General features: G+C 58.4%; 1 protein-coding gene across 1 annotated transcript in view; it reads right to left on the reverse strand.

Moving 5' to 3' along the window:
• Ptprn2 (protein tyrosine phosphatase receptor type N2) overlaps positions 1-21,464 on the reverse strand; it is a 455,648-nt gene that overhangs the window by 35,687 nt on the left and 398,497 nt on the right. The window contains 1 exon segment of the mRNA XM_048337774.1: positions 2,587-2,734. Within this exon segment, the coding sequence (XP_048193731.1) occupies positions 2,587-2,734 (148 nt within the window).

Genomic DNA, 21,464 nt, shown 5'->3' on the forward strand with positions numbered 1-21,464 from the left:
AACCACGGCCTCTGGAGCCACAGCAACCACAGCCTCCTGAGCCACAGTAACCACGGCCTCTGGAGCCACAGCAACCACGGCCTCTGGAGCCACAGCAACCACGGCCTCCCGAGCCACAGTAACCGCAGACAACCTCCCGAGCCACAGCAACCACAGCCTCCCAAGCCACAGCAACCACGGCCTCCCAAGCCACAGCAACCACGGCCTCCCGAGCCACAGCAACCACGGCCTCCTGAGCCACAGCAACCACGGCCTCCCGAGCCACAGCAACCACGGCCTCCTGAGCCACAGTAACCATGGTCTCTGGAGCCACAGTAACCACGGCCTCTGGAGCCACAGTAACCACGGCCTCCAGAGCCACAGCAACCACGGCCTCCTGAGCCACAGTAACCATGGTCTCTGGAGCCACAGTAACCATGGTCTCTGGAGCCACAGTAACCACGGCCTCCAGAGCCACAGTAACCACGGCCTCCAGAGCCACAGCAAACACGGCCTCCTGAGCCACAGTAACCATGGTCTCTGGAGCCACAGTAACCATGGTCTCTGGAGCCACAGTAACCACGGCCTCCAGAGCCACAGCAGCCACGGCCTCCAGAGCCACAGCAGCCACGGCCTCCGGAGCCACAGCAACCACGGCCTCCAGAGCCACAGCAACCACAGCCTCCGGAGCCACAGCAACCACGGCCTCCAGAGCCACAGTAACCATGGCCTCCAGAGCCACAGCAACCACGGCCTCTGGAGCCACAGTATCCGCAGACAGCCTTCCAAGCCACAGCAACCACAGACAGCCTCCAGAGCCACAGCAACCACAGACAGCCTCCAGAGCCACAGCAGCCACAGCCTCCGGAGACACAGCAACCACAGCCTCTGGAGCCACAGCAACCACGGCCTCCCAAGCCACAGCAACCACAGCCTCCAGAGCCACAGCAACCACGGCCTCCCAAGCCACAGCAACCACAGCTTCCCGAGCCACAGCAACCACGGCCTCCCGAGCCACAGCAACCACAGCCTCCCGAGCCACAGAAACCATGGCCTCCGGAGCCACAGTAACCACGGCCTCTGGAGCCACAGCAACCACGGCCTCCGGAGCCACAGCAACCACGGCCTCCCGAGCCACAGCAACCACAGCCTCCCGAGCCACAGAAACCATGGCCTCCGGAGCCACAGTAACCACGGCCTCTGGAGCCACAGCAACCACGGCCTCCCGAGCCACAGTAGCCACAGCCTCCCCTCTGAACCCCTCCCCTCCTCACTGAAGACCCTTTCCATCCCCCCACCCTCCTCCCCTCCTCACTCTAGACCCCTCCTCGCCCCCTGCACCCGTGCCCTTTCCGTTCTCTCACCCCAGATCTTCTCTGTGGACAATGGCCAATCCTGGTGCATCAGATATGCCAGCATGTCAGGAGCCCCCAAAACACAGCCTATGGGCTGACTGGACATGTCAATGATGCTCTTGTGCTAGATATCAAAACTATAAATCACAACTGCTTCCGGCCAGAGCGACCTGGGGTAAACACCCCCAGATTCCTCGGAAGTAAGAGAACCAGACCAAACCAACTGCCAGAAGCAGTTCACATGCCGGAGCAGACCTGGTTCTGCAGGTCAGCCATTCTCTAAGCCTCTGGCGTGGACTTCTAAAGCCAGCTCCAATGCATGCATTTGCTCCGAGAGGCTGCAAAAGGCTGCCCGGTGGGGCTCCTGCCATCGACGGAGTCCAGCAGTGCTCCAGGTCCCTGGGGTAGCCTGGGACGCTGCAGAAGCTGAGCAGGCCCAGTCACAAGGAGGGGACTTTCTACCGGGCATCCTGAGCTTGCGGAAGTCGGGTGTGGTTTTGTTATTCACTCAAAGTATGCAGTGGACAGGTCGAAATGATCACATCTTGAGTCTCCCTGAGCCCCTCTGTCCTGACCGGGCCGTCCAGGGTGACCTCCTCTGTCCTGACCGGGCCGTCCAGGGTCATCTCCTCTGTCCTGACCGGGCCGTCCAGGGTGACCACCTCTGTCCTGACCGGGCCGTCCAGGGTGTGTGTCCTTGTCTCATGCACACAGTCCCCCTCCCACCCCGATGCTTGCTTGGTGAGCCGTCTCCTTCTGACATGTTGGTCACAGAGCCCTGGTGCTTCTTCTCCCTTTGCGTTTGTTCATGTGCTCATCCAAGACCAAAACCTCCCGAGGCGGTGGACACGTGGGTTCAGTGGCAGGAAGAAGGCACAGGAGGACAGGAAGACACTCTCCGGGGCTCTACACCCAGACTCCCGCCCACACAAGCCGGCGTTGATTACTGTTGCCTCAAGTGTAATGCGCATCAAGTGCAAAGGAAGAACAGGCACAGGCCAGACGGCAGCCAACAGCCACAGGACGCCATCTACGGGGCCTTGTGACCCAGTGTACGCAGAACCGCACCCACGGGGCCCCTGAGCCCTCGCTCCACATCCTAAGGAGCCTGTCAGGTCTCCCTTCCCCCGTGGGGACACCAGGCAGGTACACGCAGGTCATTCATTCCCCCTCCCCCTTCCCGCGTTGGGACGCCGGGTGGGTGAGTCCGTACAGGTCCCTCCCCGACACGGGGACGCTGGCGGGTACGTACAAGTCAGCACGGCCGGGGACCGGTTCTTGGGCACGTTCTCCTCCCTCTGGGCCACGAGTGAGCTGTTGGGCTCTGCTTGGTAGGTGCACAGCGCCTCCCACTCCTTGTCTAGCCGGTTCTTGTTCCTCAAGTGGTCCTCCATGTAGGCCTGAAAGAGGACACAGCATCAGGACGTGCGTGAGCTGGGGCTGAAGTGTGCCAGGTCTGTACGCAGGGAGCCTGGCCAGCTGCGCGCGCGCGCGCGCACACACACACACACACGCGCACACACACACACACACACAGCAGTCCTCCAGCGGCTTTTACTTGGGGCTTAAGGGGCACATGGGGTTCCCAGGTGGGGGCCGGCCCTGGGCACTGGTGGAGAGCAGAGTCTGGAGACGCGGTGAACTACGAGGAAGAACGGCTCGGTGGTGCCCGATGGTCAGATCCGCCAGTGTGCGGAGCCGGGGGAGGAGCACAGAGTGTGGGGGCAGGGCTCTGTGTGCCCAGCGAGATGCGCGGACCCGGCCGGGGTGGGGGGGTGTCCCGGGGCAGAGGTGGGGACACAGGGCGGCCGGGGGGTACCTGGCACCTACGACAGCCCCGAACTGAACTTCTCACACCCCAGGGCCACAGCGCAAGCAGCACCAGGAGGAAACTCGTGCGCCAAGCTGCGGCGGGAAGGCAGCCCATCAGCCATGCTTCGCACTCGAGTCTCTCCCCGTTCCCTTCCCTTCCCCAGACAGACCCCGGCTACTGAAATCACTTGTCTGAGAAACGGGAACAGTGTCCCTCGAACACATACCCACTCCAGGCCCTGTGGGAGGCGTGGGGCCCCTGCTAGGGTAAGTCCACGCACCCCCAGCACCGGCGGGACCCGCGGGGGGCTATCCCCACCACCGGAGTCCACGCCGAGGCCGCCTTCGTGACCCCCCCCCGCCCCCGCCATTCACGTTTCCGCTGGCGGCGCTGTGCTGGCGACGCCGGGTCGCACGGCTGTGGTATGAACCGGCGAGGCCAGGGAGCCCAGGCCGTGGCCCGAGGGCCCGGGTCGCGGGCGCCCCGGGGGACGCGGCAGCCCCGGAACGCTCCGTGCTGCCGAGGCAGCCCCGGGAGGACCGGCGTGCCCACGGGACGCGGCGGCCGGCCCCCGCGGGTCCCACGCGGACCCAAGCTTTCGTGTGCGTCCATGCACGGGAGCCAGAGCAGAGGATTCTCGTAATGAAGCCGCGCACACCGCACTGAAGCCGTGCGCTTTCTGCCCGGCCACGCCCGCGCGGGCGTTCGTTTGTGGCTTGTGGGCAGGACGCTTCTCATCCGTGGGACTGTGGGCACGCGTGGCCTTTGGTGGTGCAAGGACGTGTCTTGAGCCGCCAGACCAAAACACGCAGTGCCGCGGAAACAACACGGTGGCGACCCCTCAAGGAGGACGCGCAAGAGCCAGCTTCCCCGCACCCGGCCCCGCCACGCCGGCCCGCCCCGGAGCTAAACCAACTCACGCACGCGCGGCCGCAGCACCCACTCTCCACGGTGATTTCCAACTTCACCGCGAGGTGGAGGGCTGGGCATGGGGCTCAGGCCCGGCGTTCAGCCCCCAGGACGGCAGAAACCAGCCCCACCCCACACCTCCGTGAGCGGAACGCCGCGTTTCAGGGCGGTGGCCCCACACCCCGGGGCAGACCACGTGGCGCCGCCTCCTGCACCGGTGGCGTCCCGGCGCCTCCCGGTTCTTTGCGTGGAGGAGAGTGGCGCGGGCTTTGTGAAGGTCTGTTTCATGCAATTCACTGAACTGCTGTTTCCCTCTTGGACTTTCTCTTGTTTCTGCCGCTCATCCTGAGTCCTCCTCAGATCTACTTTTCTAGCTTGAATCTTCAGACCCGTGGAGGAGCCAAGTAAGAGCGAGCAGCGCGGGCTCTGAGGACTCTGTTCCGCCGGAAGACTCCTGCAGCAGACTGTACCCAAGGCGCTTCGTTTCTAGAGCATTCCACTCCGTGGGTGACAGAAGTACTATTGTCAGAGAAGGAGAAAACAAACCTCCATTCTGGTAGGCAGGTCTGAATTCAGGACCTTGCACTCTTGCTTGGATTTCTTGCTCACGGCTGGTGCTCTACCGCCTGAGTCACACCTCCAGTCTGACATTCTGCTGGTCGATTAGAGGTGGAGTCCTGCAGCCTTTTCTGCCTGGGCTAGCTTTGACCCTCTTAGGCCTCGGCCTCCTGAGTAGTTGGTAGTACAGGCATGAGCTACTGGGGCCTGGCAGCAGCCCATGCATTTTCTGTAGTGTTTTCTGGCCAAACACCCTGAGGGCAGGTGGCTTCCAGGAACGGAGAGCATCAGACACGGCCTCTTGGCAGGACGCTGAGAGCCTCTCGCTGCAGGGACTGGCCACGCCTGCCACACGCACAGGCCCTCAGAGGCGCTTCTGTGGAACCAGAAGGAAGGCTGAGAAAATGGGGACGTGGTGTTTCTGAATCTGGAAAGAGTTAAGGTCGCGGCGAAGCAGGGCTTGGCCCCATATGGCTGCATTTTGGCTCTGTGCCCTTGGTGAGCTGTCTAACCGCAAGGTATTTGCTGCATAGAAATGGGCACCTTAGGGTGCAGAATGGCAACAGAGCCGGCATGTCTAAGGGCAGTTCTGAGGGACAGCCGGCTCCGTCCACAGCGTATGCCCCAAGGCCCATGAAGTGTACGCGGGTGGAAGTCGTGGCTCTCCATTTCTCCTTAGAAGAGGCAGTGGGAGCCCGTTCTGGTCAGGTATGCCGGTAACCCCTGAACTTCAGCCTCAGGCAGGAGCGTCTGTGTGGAGGCAGCTCGGGCTCTATCATGAGATACTGTCTTAGGAAACCAGGCTCCATTCCAGTGGAGATCTGCCAAGACCTCGCTGTCGGCTGGAGGGAAGTCCCCCAGGAGGATGGTGGGCGCAGAGCGCGCAGAAACCCTTCCCCAGGGCCTGGCTCCGTCAGGGGTGCTGCAGGGAGCCAGAGCCAGCCTGCCGAGGAGAAGGTGTCTTCAGAAGGCTGGTTTTGAGGATGCAATTAGCACTAGAAAGTTCTGCCCAGGCCCTTTCTTTGCCTGGTGCCCGTGGGCAGCGCCCTTTGATTCCCTCAACCTTTTGTGAGAGGGAAGAATGTGCGCCATTTACATTTCTGTGCTTTAAGGTCACGCGTGAGGCTCCCGGGGCTGAAAACAATGCGGGCTGCCTAGTGGCCTTTGGGGAAATGAGGATTAAAAAACAAAACAAAACAAAAAACACCCGACATTGTCACTTGTCTTCATTACATTAATACTCAAAAGGTAAATGTTTATGTTAAATGCTTGAGCTCCTAAAATAAGACATTTGAAGTCCAAGCAAAAAATGTGAAAAGATGAAAGGAGAAATCCGATGAGGTCGATTGTCTTTGCTAGAGCACAGAGGTTCAGGGGGCCGCTTGATTAGCTGAAGGTATTTTGTTGTCCACAGATTGCTGCATCTGGCATATTTTAAACATTACTTATTAATATTATGCAGCAGGCTTGTTAAAATAGTTGAAATTAGAAATTTAAAGTAGGATAAACTCCAAGAAGGACAGACACGGATAAATAATCCGAGAGTATTATTTCTCAGGCTAGGAAAAGATGAGCAGGAGCCAGAGCCTCCGAACACACAATGGTGTTCAAACAGCCATTGGACCCATGGAGAGATAGAGCGCAGAGGGAAGTGGGAAGCCGGGGTGGACGCACCGCCGGGTCTATCTTGCCCCTTTAACTCCACCCCACCTACACCCACCCAGCCCAGGGCAGGGCTGCACCACCAGGTCCTCTAAACACACGCGTGCCATGCACAGCAGAGGTGCATGCGCTGCAGCAGGGCAGGGTATCCGGTGCTGCCCCTCACTGCACAGCACGCAGTTCTAGAATTCTGGGTTCTTGGGAACCAGCCTGCCCCACCCCCTTTCTTTTTTTTCTTTTTCCCAGGATGAACCGTTCCTACAGGTGTCTGAAGCAGGGATGGAGCGGGAGCCAAGCCAGATGGGATTGGCTTGCAGAAGGCCTGCCTGTGGGCCTGAGGTCGCCTCACTGGGAAAGGAGAGCCGGTGCCATTTTCAAGCCCTTAACTCTGCACACGTTAGGCTCGGTGGGCCAGGCAAGCTCCATGGTGACCTTGGACAGTGGTTCACAATGTCGTCTCTCTGTGGCTGAAGAAAAGTGACTCCCTTTCCTTATGCTGCAACAAATCACTTTGTAGAGGGAGGGAACATTTTAAATGATTTTCCCCAGTAGTGAGGCTTTATGTGAACAATGCTGAGAAAACACAGTCAAAAACGGGGGTAAACAGGAAGCTGATATGCACCGGTTTCCAGTCCATGGACAATGTTGATCGCCAGCAGTTCGTATCTGTAGTCCTAGGTTCTCAGAGAGTGGTAGTTCACAGCCAGTCCATGCAGAAAACTCTTGTGAGATTCCACTTCCAAAATAACCAGCAAAAAAGAAGGCTGGACGTTTGGCTCGGGTTGGTAGAACATCAACCGAGCAAGCAAGCTGAGCAAGTAGGAACCCTGAGTTGAAGCCCCAATACCATTGCCCCCCAACACCAAAAACAATACCTCCAGAACAGTACCTGGAAAATAAAATAGTAAGAACTTCCTTCCTCTGCCCTCCAAATGAAGCTCAAGACAATGACCTATGTCCAAGAACCCTCTGGAAAGGACCAGCTCCTTCATTCCCTGAGGGGCCAGGCGTGGCCCACATCTCTCAGGGCTTTGGGAAGAAGAGAAGGGAACGGCCAGCTCTGCGGGACAGTACTGAGGATGTGAAACCTGGTGAAGTCTTGATGGCACAGGGAGCAGCTGATTGGATGCTTAATTAATGTATTTTTATTACTGTAGAGCTTTAGCCGTGGCATTCCAAATCTGGAAAAACAAGTCCAGAATTGCCAAAAGTTACATGGATAAGAGAATTCTTCCTGCCCACATGGCCCACAGCCTATTCCTTGAAACCCGATGGCTGACAGAGCCTGTGGGTCGCGCGTTCCTCGTTCTTGTCGCTTTGAAGCGCTGGGGACGGAGCTCAGGACCACACGCGCGTCCACCGCGGCCGTGCCGTCCTGGGCGGCCCCCGGGCCTCCGGGCTTGGCGGGGCTCTCCGGGGGTCCGTGGTGTCCGAAGGCACAGTGACCCTCGGTCGGCTCGGGATTCCCGCTGGCCTTTAGGTTACAGATTTATGGAACACCGCAAGCACGCGGTTATCAAGCCTTGCAGGTAAAGCTTTGCTGGAAAGTCATTGATGAATATATACACTCTCCCAGAAATGTTCTAATTAATCAACCTAAGAAAAAGAGCAAATCTCCCACCAATGAGGGGAAGGCTTGTTCTTTCGCACCAGTGAGCCTGTGTTTTGCTGGGACTCTGCCTAGGGACAGAATGGGGGGTGGGGGGGGGCGCTGCTGCTGGAGAGCCCGGGGGCTCTGTTCCCCGTCAATGCTTTGTATTTTCAGGCTGTCATTCTCAGAGGAGCTCAAAGAGTTTTAAACGCGCAATTTTATGAATCTTATTATCTTATTTAACATTTAAAAAATTAAGGTTATATGAACATTGGTAAACCACAAAAATGAATTCTTATATAAGAATGGAAAATAATTGAGGGAATCAGACCACCTTTTCCATTAATGTGCACCTATTAATATTTAAATTCGGGGCATAGAGGTTTTCCTGACAAGCTGAGAAGCTCTGGCGCTGTCTTCACTCAAGGGAGATTTAGGAGTAGGTTCTTCCAGCTCCTGCCCACCTGGTGGGAGCTGACATTTCAACTAGATCTGTTCTGCACATCCTGAGCCCCACGGCTACAGTCCTAGGCCAGCAGTCAGCCAAGGCTGTGTGGCCTTGGGGAAGGGGGCCAGAGGAGAGATGACCTCAGACAACAGGAAGGGCAAACCAGAGCTGGGATGGGGAGGGGGGGTGTGGAGGGGCAGGGGAGGAGCTGGGGAGGGGAGGGGAGAAAGGGAAGGGGGAGGGGAGGGGGAAGGGGGGAGGGGAGGGGAGAAAGGGAAGGGGGAGGGGAGGGAGAGGAGCTGGGGAGGGAGGGGAGGGGAGGGAGAGGGGCTGGGGACTGGCTGGGGAGGGAAGGACCCCTTCAGGTGACCAGTGGCAGACCCTGAGTTCCTTGCTAAAGGCAGAAGGAGAGAGAAGTGGCTGGAAGGAAGGAAGAGGAAGGCAGAGTGGAGCCCGGGCCAGGCCTTCCGGGAGTATGACACACGGCAGTGACCCAGAAGTGTGTCTGAAGAGCCAGGGGAGGAGCAAGGGGAACTTGAAGCCAAGAGGCCTGAGGTATCTGTGCGTCCCCAGCCCCCAGCGAGGGGCTGAGAGGGCGGAGGTGGACAGACAGCGCAGGAGAGGGAGGTGGCAAGTGGGAGAGGAAGGTTTGGGTTGATTTTATTATCCAACACGCGCTTCCCTAGGTTCCTAAAATCTCTGCAGCCCTTGAATTTGCGAAGCACTTTGTGATGGTTTGCGTTCTATGCAGTACACAAATGCAACAAGGCATCGTGTCTGTGATTCAACCCAAGGAACAGGGGCCTTAATTTACCCAAAGCCAGAGTCAGGACAAGAGTCAGGACAACCTTATCAATGGTCTGGATCCTTCTGAAATTGTCTTTTGTTACATGGACAAAACATCCAGACCTCTGAAGCCCTAGCCAGCCAGCTTCCCTTCGATTCTGCTGCTGTTTCACGGAAGCTGGGTTTGCTCAAAGTAACATCGATCGCCACGAGACCGGTAGCTTAGCCCACGGTTTAAAGTGGGAGGACAGGGGCACAGTGCGTCACCCGGGCTATCTCGATGGACTTATCCACAAGTGAGGCAAACCCGCAGACAGACGGGAGAGCACACGCGCGCTGGCGCACCAGCACGTCACAGAGAGGTGGCTGCGTACGGAAACCACTGAGTCCGGCCAGCACTCGCGGTGGGCCCGGGACCTCCCGGAGGGTGGACACGTAGGTGCCCAGTGGACGAAGGGCAGAGGCAGCCGCTTATCTGGGGGCCTCTCCCCATGGAGCCCCCGCATGGACGGAGACCCTCGGGTGTGTCCGGAACGGGCGCACGAGCATGTCCCCCCCCCCCCACCTGCACCGCCTGCCCTCAGCTGTGTGTGGAAACCCGTGCCTTAAAAAAATACCATTTACTGTTTATGTATCACCTATAACCGAGTGAGCCATCTGAAAGGGGTAAAGGCGGGGCTTCGTGATAGTAAACAAGTCAAGAGGTATTTATTTGGTTTCGATCATTCTCGCGTGAGCTCTCTTTTCTGGTTGGCTCGCAGCCCCGTCCGGCCAGGCTGTGTGGGAATATCACATAATCCATTCACGGAAGGCACAGGCAGCTCTGGACGCTATAAAATATTCATTCACTTTCAAAAAACATTTGCACCCTGCTGTCAGGTGTCGACAAATTCACACGGAGTATGGAGAAAGATGGCGGTTCTAACGGCGAATGCTTTCTTCAAGCCTCCCTTTCCGCGGAAACATTTTATTCAAAATTATTTTCATAAGAAAGATTAACAATTTCAACACTCGCTGCTAATCCCCTTTCATTTAGGGCTCTGCTGATAAAATTCTTTGCTTGTCATTCAAATAGTAAGTAATAATTATAGATTCGAGGCCTCCATCCTGGGCTTCATTAATGGCAAATTGTATGGAAGTGCGCAGCCTAAGTCAGCTTTGATACATCTCAAAATGCAATTCCCACCGCTTCCCCTGGCTATGTACAATTAATTACACAGTTAATAAGGGAAATATGTTAATGAAAGGAACATTATTTATCCAGACCACCTGCCTTTTCCAAATATCTTTTGTGTGCTTCTCGTTTTCTTGCAGTTTTGTTCTACAGGCAGTTGAATTTAAAAAAAAAAAGAAAAACAACTGACAACGTGGTGATTTTAAATACCAGACGGTAGCTACTTCACCTAAAACAAGTCTGAAGAAAATTTAATTCACTTTCATGATATCTCTACTGATGCCTGCCTTTTAAAGTTTCAAATATCTATCCATGGAAGCTTGAATCTCTGAAATAGCTATTTGTAGAACAAATAATTACTATTTAGGTTTCTTATTTCTACCAGTTATATAGGTATCTCCAAAGACGAGTAGCAAACAATAAAAAATTAGAAGACATTACATGGATGACTGAGAGATAAATCTTAGTTATTCTAAACAGCTTTAAGTCCTTGAAATCTTTTCTTGTCCGCTTAAGGAGCTCTTCGTGACAATAATTGAATCCACTCCTTGCGTGTGGATAATTGGAGTCTGACCACAGATAGTTTGACACAGACACAGTGTTAGCAGCTACAAAGAAAGCAAATATGTCTTGAGAGGCTAAGGAAGAGTGAAAATCTGCAATGTGACGTACAGAACAGAGGTCCTGCGGCCAACACAGAATTCCTATCATTCCCGGTGGCTTACGTGGACAATACAAAAGCCTTTATTTGCAAACATTTGCTTTACAATACTTTCTTATTCATCCGAGTCCATGCATGCTCCTTATTAAACGAGAAAACAGGAGTCTGATTGCAGCCTGGACCGCATCTCCTTGACATAGAAAACGTACTTGATGCCCAGAATTATTTAAAAATCCCATCAATGTACAAAATTGAGTTATACACCACCCTTGGACCCGCAAGAGTTAACAGGAGAGGCGGGGGGGGGGGGTGAGAGATGGAAGTACCCACTCGTGAGAATGCGGCGCTGAGACAGCCAGGCCCTGGCCATCGCCTGATGGTCTAACGTGGCCCCTCGGACCACGCCACGCGGCCGTGCCCTGCGGCGGGGGGGGGGGGTGGGGAGGGGGGCTGCACTGTCACCGCGGGTGCCCAGGGGTCTGTCCACACCGCAGGTGGAGGGGCCGTCTCTGGAGCTGCGAAGCACTTCTGCATGTCATGTTTGAGTTACTGTCCCCCACCTCGCCCTAACACGATGGACACCTGCAACGTGGCAATGCCCAGGTGCCCATGCCCACATCCCCGGAGCAGATGCCCTCACGGACCCCGCGTCTCCACCCCCCCCACCCCCACCGGCAGCAGAAAGCCCAGAGGAGGCATTTCCGCTCTGCGATGACGACTGCGCGTTGGGAGGAACGGAAACCTTCTGGAGAGGGGTGAGGAGGGGTTGCCTGGCAACGCAGAGCAGCTCTTGGGTTACAAAGTAGCAGGCTTTTCTTAGCAACAGCCTTTTCTATTCTGCGCCTGCGATGCAGTCATTACTGTTTTCTGATGAAGTTTTTAGGGAGAATAAAGGATTCCAGCGAGCGCAGGGAAGATTGCCCACAATGGTAACACAGGCAGGAATTCCGTCTCCCAGAGGCAGGGGGAAAATGCTGGAAGATGACATCTCAAAACGCTTAGAGAAATCCTGAAAGGGTCCATCGAAAGAACGTTTTGATTTTCACCTTCCTGAAGCTAGCATCAGACGTATGCGCAAGAAGCAAACACGTTAGAAAGGAAACAGAGGCACTGGTGTCACGCACTCACTCACGACCTGAGACAGTGTAGACTCATCCGCCACGTGGCTTCCAGGGCTGGGGCCGGGGGCCAGCCGTCCAGACCCGCCTGGGATGGGGCAGGGCCTGGACTACGCCGAGAGGAAAAGCAGTCGCTGAGACTCAGGACTTGACCGTGAGAGCCAAGAGATGGAAGAGCCCACTCTTGCACCAGGTGCTTTGAAACGAGGGGCGGGCCTGAAGTACAGAGTATCTGTCAAAAGGAATCGCTAAGGCCAGGCGCAGTGGCACGCGCCAGCGGTCCGATTCCAGCTACAGAGAGGCAGAGGCAGGAGCTCTGGGTTCCGAGTTCCCTGTGTCTGTCGGCCCCACGGCACGGGAGCTGGAGGAGGAGGAGGGTGGGAGGCGTGGGGCTGCCCAGGGCAAGAGGAGTGCGAGACCACACCTCAAAAACAGGCGAGGAGCACTCCAGCGTGGATCAAGTGGAACAGTGCTTGCACAGCCAGGGTGGGGTTCAGACAGACAGACAGACAGACAGACCCACTTTTCACGTCACAGACTGAAAGGGCCATCATAGATCTCTAGCCTGTCTCCAGCTCGGCCCCCCGCTGTCTTGTGAGCCACGGGAAGCGTGCGGATGTCGCCCTCCGGGTGAGGAGGGGAGGGGAGGCGGGGCTCCGAGTGTCTTCCGGAGCTTTGTCTCCGGCCTACCCTCCCAACAGCTGCCTTCCTCACCGCCGTGGGCACGTACCACGGGCACAGACCGCCCCGGGCCACGGCTACGCGCACCGGGGCCTCCTCCCCTGCCCGCCGGGCGGGGCTGTGGGCGTCCGGGGTGTCCCCTGCAGCTTACACCCACAGATGTCGGGGTTGGGGCCTGGGTTCAGGTGACCGCTTTGCCTAGATACACAGGACCCGGGCTGGGTGTGGACACTGCCTGGCCGCCTCTGGCTGTGGACGGCCGCCTTTGGGAGATCCGAACCGTGCAGAGCGAGAAGGCAGTGCTCAGAGGCAGCTGTCGGCGCGACCGGAACCGGAGCGCGGACGGCGTGCCGGTACTGCCTCTCGGCTGTGTGATCTGCACGGAACCTGCTTCCGGCGAGATAACCCGGAGCGCCGTCTTCCGCGAGGCTTCTGGGAAGGTCGGACAGATGACTCAGTCAGCCATTCATAAAACGAAGGGGCACCTCCAGGAATCCAGAATGGGGAAGGGAAGCGACAACGCATGCGCAGACGTGTGTCCCGGAGCCGCTCCAGCGCCCGCGAGGGGGCCGGGGCAGGTGAGTCTATGACTAGGGCCCTGGCCAGACTGCGAGGGACAAACCCGCTTCGCAGCGGGGCTCAGACAGGAGACCCCTGCACAGGACCGGGGCCTGGGGTAAGGACGAGCTCAGCGAAAGGGGGAAGCTCAAACCAACCACACCTGAGTGACTGACATCCCCAAGCCAAGGAGCTCACCGGAAGTTGGCCCTGCCTGGCGACAGCTCGGGGCCTCCAGCAGAAGCCCGGTGGATCCTGCGAGGTGGGGACTGCCTGGGCCCCGGGGAATTCAGAGTGGGGCCCGCTAGTGAGCAGCGGAGGATCAGCGCAGGACCAAACAGCAAACGCCAAGACCACAGCAGCAAACACCGGGAGCTGCGGAGCGGAGGATCAAACCTGGCCCGAGCCAGGAGCAGCCGGGAGCAACAGGATGGGGAGGTGGATTGCCATTGGAGGCGTTAGAGCGGAAAGAAACAACGCAACCAACTCAGCAGGCGAGTTCCAGGAAGGACAAAGAGCAACTCTGAGTGCAAATGTAGTTGTTGGAGTTACAAAAACAAAGGGGGACTGAATAGTGTAGACATTGTTGGAGAGAGAACCTCTATATTAGAAGACAGACCTAAAGGAGTTCCTGATGACACAGGATATGGAGATAAAGAGAGAAAACATGAAAGCAATTTAAGAGATATGGGAAAGAAAATATCTGACATACTCCTATCAGAGGCGAGAATAGAATAGAGAATCACATTTAAATGTAAGTAGATTGTAAAAATTACAGGGATTGATAGGAATTCTCGCTTCCAGGCATCCCATTTTATTTCACAGTCTATTCCAAGTAAGGTGCAAGAAAATTCCAAAACAATGAGAGCACAGCGGCTGAAGTCAGCCCAACCACAGGAAAGCTCTCGCGCAGCACAGATCTCAACAGAAGTGGTGTCTGCCCCAGAGAACAGGCTGTTCTACAGTAACAAAAGAAAAATAACTGGGATTTGATCCTTGGCTAACGCTTGGTACACACTCACATATAAAAGCTGGATAATGGAGGGCAAGAGAGGGGGAAAGAAACCCCACCTCGCTGCAATAGGAATAAGAGGAAGATGCTCAGACCAAACAACACAGGGAAAAGAGCAGAGAGGACGGGGGACACACAGAGAGAGAGAGGACGGGGGACACAGAGAGAGGACAGGGGACACAAAGAGAGAGAGAGGACGGGGGACACAGAGAGAGAGGACGGGGGACACAGAGAGAGGACGGGGGACACAGAGAGAGGACAGGGACACAGAGAGGACGGGGACACAGAAGATGGGGGACACAGAGAAAGAGATGACAGGGGACACAGAGAGAGAGGACAGGGGACACAGAGAGAGGACAGGGACACAGAGAGAGAGGACGGGGGACATAGAGAGAGAGAGGACGGGGGGACACAGAGAGAGAGGACAGGGGACACAGAGAGAGAGGACAGGGGACACTGAGAGAGAGGACGGGGACACAGAGAGAGAGAGGACGGGGGACACAGAGAGAGGACAGGGGACACAGAGAGAGAGAGGACGGGGGACACAGAGAGAGAGAGGACGGGGACACAGAGAGAGGACAGGGGACACAGAGAGAGAGAGAGGACGGGGGACACAGAGAGAGGACGGGGGACACAGAGAGAGGACGGGGACACACACAGAGAGAGGATGGGGACACACAGAGAGACGACAGGGACACAGAGAGGACGGGGACACAGAGAGGACGGGGGACACACAGAGAGAGATGACGGGGGACACAGAGAGAGAGGACAGGGGACACAGAGAGAGAGGACGGGGAAACAGTGAGAGAGGACAGGGACACCGAGAGAGAGGACGGGGGACACAGAGAGAGAGAGAGGACGGGGGACACAGAGAGGACAGGGGACACAGAGAGAGGACGGGGGACACAGAGAGAGGACGGGGGACACAGAGAGAAGATGGGGGACACAGTGAGTGAGAGGATGGGGACACAGAGAGAGAGGATGGGGACACCGAGAGAGGATGGGGGACACAGTGAGAGGATGGGGGACACAGAGAGAGAGGACGGGGACACAGTGAGAGAGGACAGGGACACCGAGAGAGAGGACGGGGGACACAGAGAGAGAGGACGGGGGACACAGAGAGAGGACAGGGGACACAGAGAGAGGACGGGGGACACAGAGAGAAGATGGGTGACACAGTGAGCGAGAGGATGGGGGACACAGAGAGAGAGGATGGGGACACCGAGAGAGGATGGGGGACACAGTGAGAGGACGGGGGACACAGAGAGAGAGGACGGGGACACAGGGAGAGAGGACGGGGACACAGTGAGAGAGGACAGGGGACACAGAGAGAGAGAGGACGGGGGCACACAGAGAGAGGACGGGGGACACACAGAGAGAGAGGACGGGGGACACAGAGAGAGAGGACGGGGGACACACAGAGAGAGAGGACGGGGGACACAGAGAGAGAGAGGACAGGGGACACACAGAGAGAGGACAGGGGACACAGAGAGAGAGGACGGGGGACACAGAGAGAGAGGACGGGGGACACAGAGAGAGGATGGGGACACAGAGAGAGGATGGGGACACAGAGAGAGGACGGGGGACACAGAGAGAGAGGATGGGGGACACAGTGAGCGAGAGGACGGGGAACAGAGAGAGAGAGGACGGGGAACACAGAGAGGATGGGGGACACAGATAGAGGACGGGGGACACAGAGAGAAGACGGGGACACAGAGAGGACGGGGGACACAGAGAGAGAGGATAGGGACACACAGAGAGGATGGGGGACACAGAGAGAGAGGACAGGGACACAGAGAGGATGGGGGACACAGAGAGAGGACGGGGGACACAGAGAGAGAAGATGGGGACACAGAGAGAGAGGATGGGGACACAGAGAGAGAGAGGACAGGGACACAGAGAGGATGGGGGACACAGAGAGAGGATGGGGGACACCGAGAGAGAGGACGGGGGACACAGAGAGAGAGGACTGGGGACACAGAGAGAGAGGACGGGGGACACAGAGAGAGAGGACGGGGGACACAGAGAGAGAGGACGGGAACACAGAGAGGACGGGGGACACAGGGAGAGAGGATGAGGGACACAGAGAGGACGGGGACACAGAAAGAGGACGGGGGACACAGAAAGAAGATGGGGGACACAGAGAGAGAGGACGGGGGACACACAGAGAGAGGATGGGGACACAGAGAGAGAGGACGGGGGACACAGAGAGAGACACAGAGAGGACGGGGGACACAGAGAGAGGACGGGGACACAGAGAGAGAGGACAGGGACACACAGAGAGAGGACAGGGGACACAGAGAGGATGGGGACACAGAGAGAGGATGGGGACACAGAGAGAGGATGGGGACACACAGAGAGAGGACAGGGACACAGAGAGAGGATGGGGACACAGAGAGAGAGGACAGGGACACAGAGAGGACAGGGGACACTGAGAGAGAGGACGGGGGACACAGAGAGAGGACGGGGGACACAGAGAGAGAGGTCGGGGTCCACAGATAGAGAGAGGACGGGGACACAGAGAGAGCTGTGTGCAGTTGACCCCGGCTCCACCCCCGGCCCCCACTGTCCCCGCTACACTGGCGAGCCCTTCACGGAGTTCTCCCCATGCAGAGCTGATGAATCCCCCGAGAACACTGGACTCGTGCTGGTGGATGAAACCCCAGCAGGTTTATTTTACACGGAACATGAGCTTTGCCCATGGACACAAACCACGAGAGCACGCACCTCTGAACACCGCCTGCAAGTCAGCGGTGTGGGCGTCATGGCAGGCCAAGCCCGTGCCTTGGTTGTGGTCCACCCCGTCCACCCTAGGCATGGCATGAGTGCCCTCGCCACCACTACCCGGAGAAGGTGGGTGTGTGCTAATCACGACAGTCGGGGACTCCCCGCGGCTGAGCGACACTTTGAACCTTCCTCCAGGCCCTGCCTCCCTCCCGTAAATTCCATTCACAGGTCTGCGAAGCACCAGGGTTTGGGATCATTGCATGAATATGAATGTTGGATTTCACTGATTCTATGTTTTCCTCTTCTACTACAAGAGGCTGGGAATGTGGCTTAGTGGTAGAGAGCTTGCCTCGCATGCATGAAGCCTGGGGTTCAATTCCCCAGCACCACATATGTAGAAAAAGCCAGAAGTCGCACTGTGGCTCAGGTGGCAGAGTGCTAGCCTTGAGCAAAGAGAAGCCAGGGACAGTGCTCAGGCCCTGAGTTCAAGCCCCAGGACTGGAAAAAAAATGCTAAGACAACAAGAAGAAGAAAACAATTTGAAGAACCCAAACCAAGTTCTCCCGCCCACCCTGCCGCCCCCGCCCAGGGCTAGGGTGTCTGAGCAGACAAGCCTCCCCTACTGAAGAGCAGGGCGGGTGCCAGGCAGGCCTGGAGGCTCCCCCACCCGGCGGGTCCCCCACCCAGCAGCTCACAACAGGGCCCTGGATGGTGACGGCCCTCTGGATGCTGCTTTGCCTTCCTGAAACCCCGCCCTGGGAGACGGCTGGGGCTGCCTCTCCAGACACAACACGGCTGACGCTCACACGGGCTTAGCACCCAGCACACTGGTGTCTGTGCAGGCCTGGCATCTCCAGCAGGCGCTGTGTTCACACCGGCCCCACCAAGGGGACAACAGGTGTTCCGTGGGTTCACCCAGGCCCCGCCCCGTGGACAGCAGGCGTCCGTGGGTTCTCACAGGCCCCGCCCCGTGGACAGCAGGCGTCCGTGGGTTCTCAGAGGCCCCGCCCCGTGGACAGCAGGCGTCCGTGGGTTCTCAGAGGCCCCGCCCCGTGGACAGCAGGCATCCGTGGGTTCTCACAGGCCCCGCCCCGTGGACAGCAGGCGTCCGTGGGTTCTCACAGGCCCCGTGGACAGCAGGCGTCCGTGGGTTCTCACAGGCCCCGCCCCGTGGACAGCAGGCGCCCGTGGGTTCGCCCAGGCCCCGCCCCGTGGACAGCAGGCGTCCGTGGGTTCTCAGAGGCCCCGCCCCGTGGACAGCAGGCGTCCGTGGGTTCTCACAGGCCCCGTGGACAGCAGGCGTCCGTGGGTTCTCACAGGCCCCGCCCCGTGGACAGCAGGCGTCCGTGGCTTTGTGGCCCAGCGGGGTCTGGTGAAGACACTCCTGGAAGGGTCTCTGACAAGGTGCTCCGCTCCCCCCGGAGGAGGCCTGGCCCGTGCTCTGCTGGCTCTACGTGCGCACTCCAAGGCCTGGGCCTCTGCGTGGCGGGTGGCCCTGACCACTGCCGCACGTTTTGGCGGCAAGCATGACATTTGTCATCCTACACAGCATGTGCCCCTGAGGACCTAGGGTCTCAGGCTGTGCGGCGAGGAGGGCGAAAGGTGACGCGTGACCACGTGGGCAGGCGGCTTGCCTCGACCAGATGCGTTCCCCCGTCAGCCTGCCTCCCACGAGGCTCGGCCAGCGCGTGGCTCCGCTCTCACAGGGACGGCGGGTATTCCGCCATCGCCACCCCCTCTCCTCTTCTCCTGCAGGACCGACCCTCCGGAAAGCAGACTCCAAGGCGCCTTCCCTCCCGACGGAAGGCCGCCGCGGCGCGCTCGGGAAGGAAGACGTGGCCCCCCGCCCCCCCGACGTGCGCTTCACAACACACGCACTTCCAAGACGGCTCTACCGAGCTGCTCTCCCCCGGTGTCACTTTGTTTTCAGCACTCTGAACCGGGACACGGCGCTCTGCCTCGGGGATACGTTAGGTTTCGTGACAACGCCGCGAAGGGCTTCCCCTCTCCTTGGCCCCCCCACCCCCGCTTGCGATCCCCCTCCCTCCTCAAGTACCCGGGAGCCAGCAGCCTGGGCCTCCACTCCCTCTCCACAAGATGGCATCCGGGGCCCGGCCCGAGGCGCTGGAACCTTCTCTGAACCATTCGCCTTGAGGATCAGGTCCTCTTCTCTTGAGTGCCATCAAAAGAAATACGGAATCACACTTCTTTTTGAATCTGTCTTATTTCCCTTAACAGGATGACCTGTATTCCCCTCCATTTATCGGCCAGCGGTATGATTTTTGTTGTTTGTGGCTCAGTAATACTCCATCGTGTGTGTGTGTGTGTGTGTGTGCGCGCGCGCTATTGCAAACTGCATGGCGATTAACGTGTAGAGGCTGACTTACATTCATTCCTTCACACACGCCTGGTGTGACATCTGTGGCTCGGCACACGGGAGTCAGACTTTTAAGAAAGTTGGACAGTGTTCAGGAAACTTCTTAAAAGGCATTTTCCTAGCCAGGCGCCGGTGGCTCGGGCTGGTAATCCTAGTGACTCAGGAGGCTGAGACCTGAGGCTCGCAGTTCAAAGCCAGCCTGGGCAGGAACATCTGTAGGACTCTGATCTCCAATGAACCACCAGAAAACCAGAAGTGGAGCTGTGACTCAACGCATAAAGTGCTAGCCTTGAGTGGAAAAGCAAGGTACTTTCCTCCACCTAGGAGAGGCCATGTCACACTTGTCTTGGTCCAGTTTACTTCACGCCATGTAATGTCACTCAGTTCTATCCATTCCGCCGAAAATGACAGGACCTCATCCTTTGTCATGGCTGAGTAATACTCCGTCATGACATACACCACATTTTCTTTATCCGTTCTCGGATGGTGCACACTAGGCTGGTTCCGTCTTCCCTTCAGCGTAGACCGGTCCTCCGGGAAGGGGAGGACGGAGGAAGAGCAGGCCCGTTCTGTGCGCGCTGAGTGCATCCATCCACACGACACACAGAACCTCATTCGTAGGCCCGTTTTAAGAAAAACAAAGTATTTTTTTTTCCAGAAGGGACTTTCTAAGAAAATGAAGGCGAAACACAACAGCAAACAAACCCAGACTAGAGCTGGGGACACCTTGATCTCTCCGTCGTTCCCCGGAGCACCGCCTCTGCTGAGATAGCCCGGGCCTCAACCTGTTGCCTGCGGGGACCGCCTTCGCTTGCTCCTGCTCCTCCTCCTCCCCCCGGGACACCTGCCTCCTTCACAGGAGTGAGAGGGGCCCTCGGTGCCCCTGGAGTATTGCTTCCCCTCCATGTGCCCCGTCACCGCACCCCCTAGGAGCCGGGGAGGCGCAGGGCTCTGGCGTCCCGCCTGCCTCCAGGGTTGCATCCGGGCCTGGAGCGTGACGCAGTGGGGCAGGGCAGGACGGGGCCCAGGGGTGGCTTTTCCGACCACGTGGCAGCCTCCCCCCGGCTTTGCGAGCGTGCTCGCGCTGGTGTGGGGATGTAAAGACATACAGCCTTATGCTCCGCCTCTTCAGACGCTCACGCTAGAGAGTCACGTTTGCCCAGGGGCTGGCGGAGCTGCGGGATGCTTCGGACGGGGCCCGTGGCTTTGTCCGGACCTTGCACGATTCCTCGCGTGGCCCGGGGCCTCCCCGTGCGGTTCCACGACGTCCCGCTAGCCGTCTGATGAACACAGGCGGGGGGCAGGCTGGCCGGTCACCTCGGAACTGCCTCCCGTGCAGCCGCCGTGACCGGGTCCGTTTGTTTCCGCGCGCTTCCTCGGGGGCCGACACCGGCAGGCCTCGCCCAGCCGGGCCGGGCCAGGGCGAACCAGCCGGGAGCTGCCAACTGCCCGGAGCCCTGGGCTACCCCCAAAACAGGCCTCCGGGCGCACCCTGCAGCCCCGGGCCTCCGGGCACACCCTGCAACCCCAGGGAGACATCGCAGACCGTGCCGCAGGAGGAACGGAGCACACGCGCGCCACGTGGGCCCCGCGAGCAGCCCGTCCCAGGACTTCCGGTCCACTCGCACACATCAGCAGGGAGGGCATTTGTGGAGCCGCGTCCGGGGCCCAGTGGAGGAGGAAGTGGGGCGGTAGGGCGGGGACTGAAGGCCAGGCCTCTCGACTCTCGCTCCACCCTGCATCCAGCTCTCTAGGAGGCGGGCTGCGGCCCCCCCAGCCCCCCCCGCCCCCCACGCCCCCCCCCGCGTCCTCAGCGGCCCGGGGAGTCCCCCCCCCCCCCACACCGCAGGACCGGTGATGAGCTCCGGTGGTCAGCCAGGCCCTGGTCCGGCCTGCGGCCTCTGGGCCTGGCCCCCGCCTCTGTGTCACCGCCTGGGTGTTTGTAGTCTCGCGCCAGCCTCTGCGCTGTGATGAACAGGGTGGTAAGTCTGTAACAACACGCGGGTCCCACGCAGGTAGGAAACGCTGCCCGCAAGCGTGCTGCCCCCCCCTGCC

Source organism: Perognathus longimembris, chromosome 2, assembly GCF_023159225.1.
Source record: "Perognathus longimembris pacificus isolate PPM17 chromosome 2, ASM2315922v1, whole genome shotgun sequence".
Classification (NCBI taxonomy): domain Eukaryota; kingdom Metazoa; phylum Chordata; class Mammalia; order Rodentia; family Heteromyidae; genus Perognathus; species Perognathus longimembris.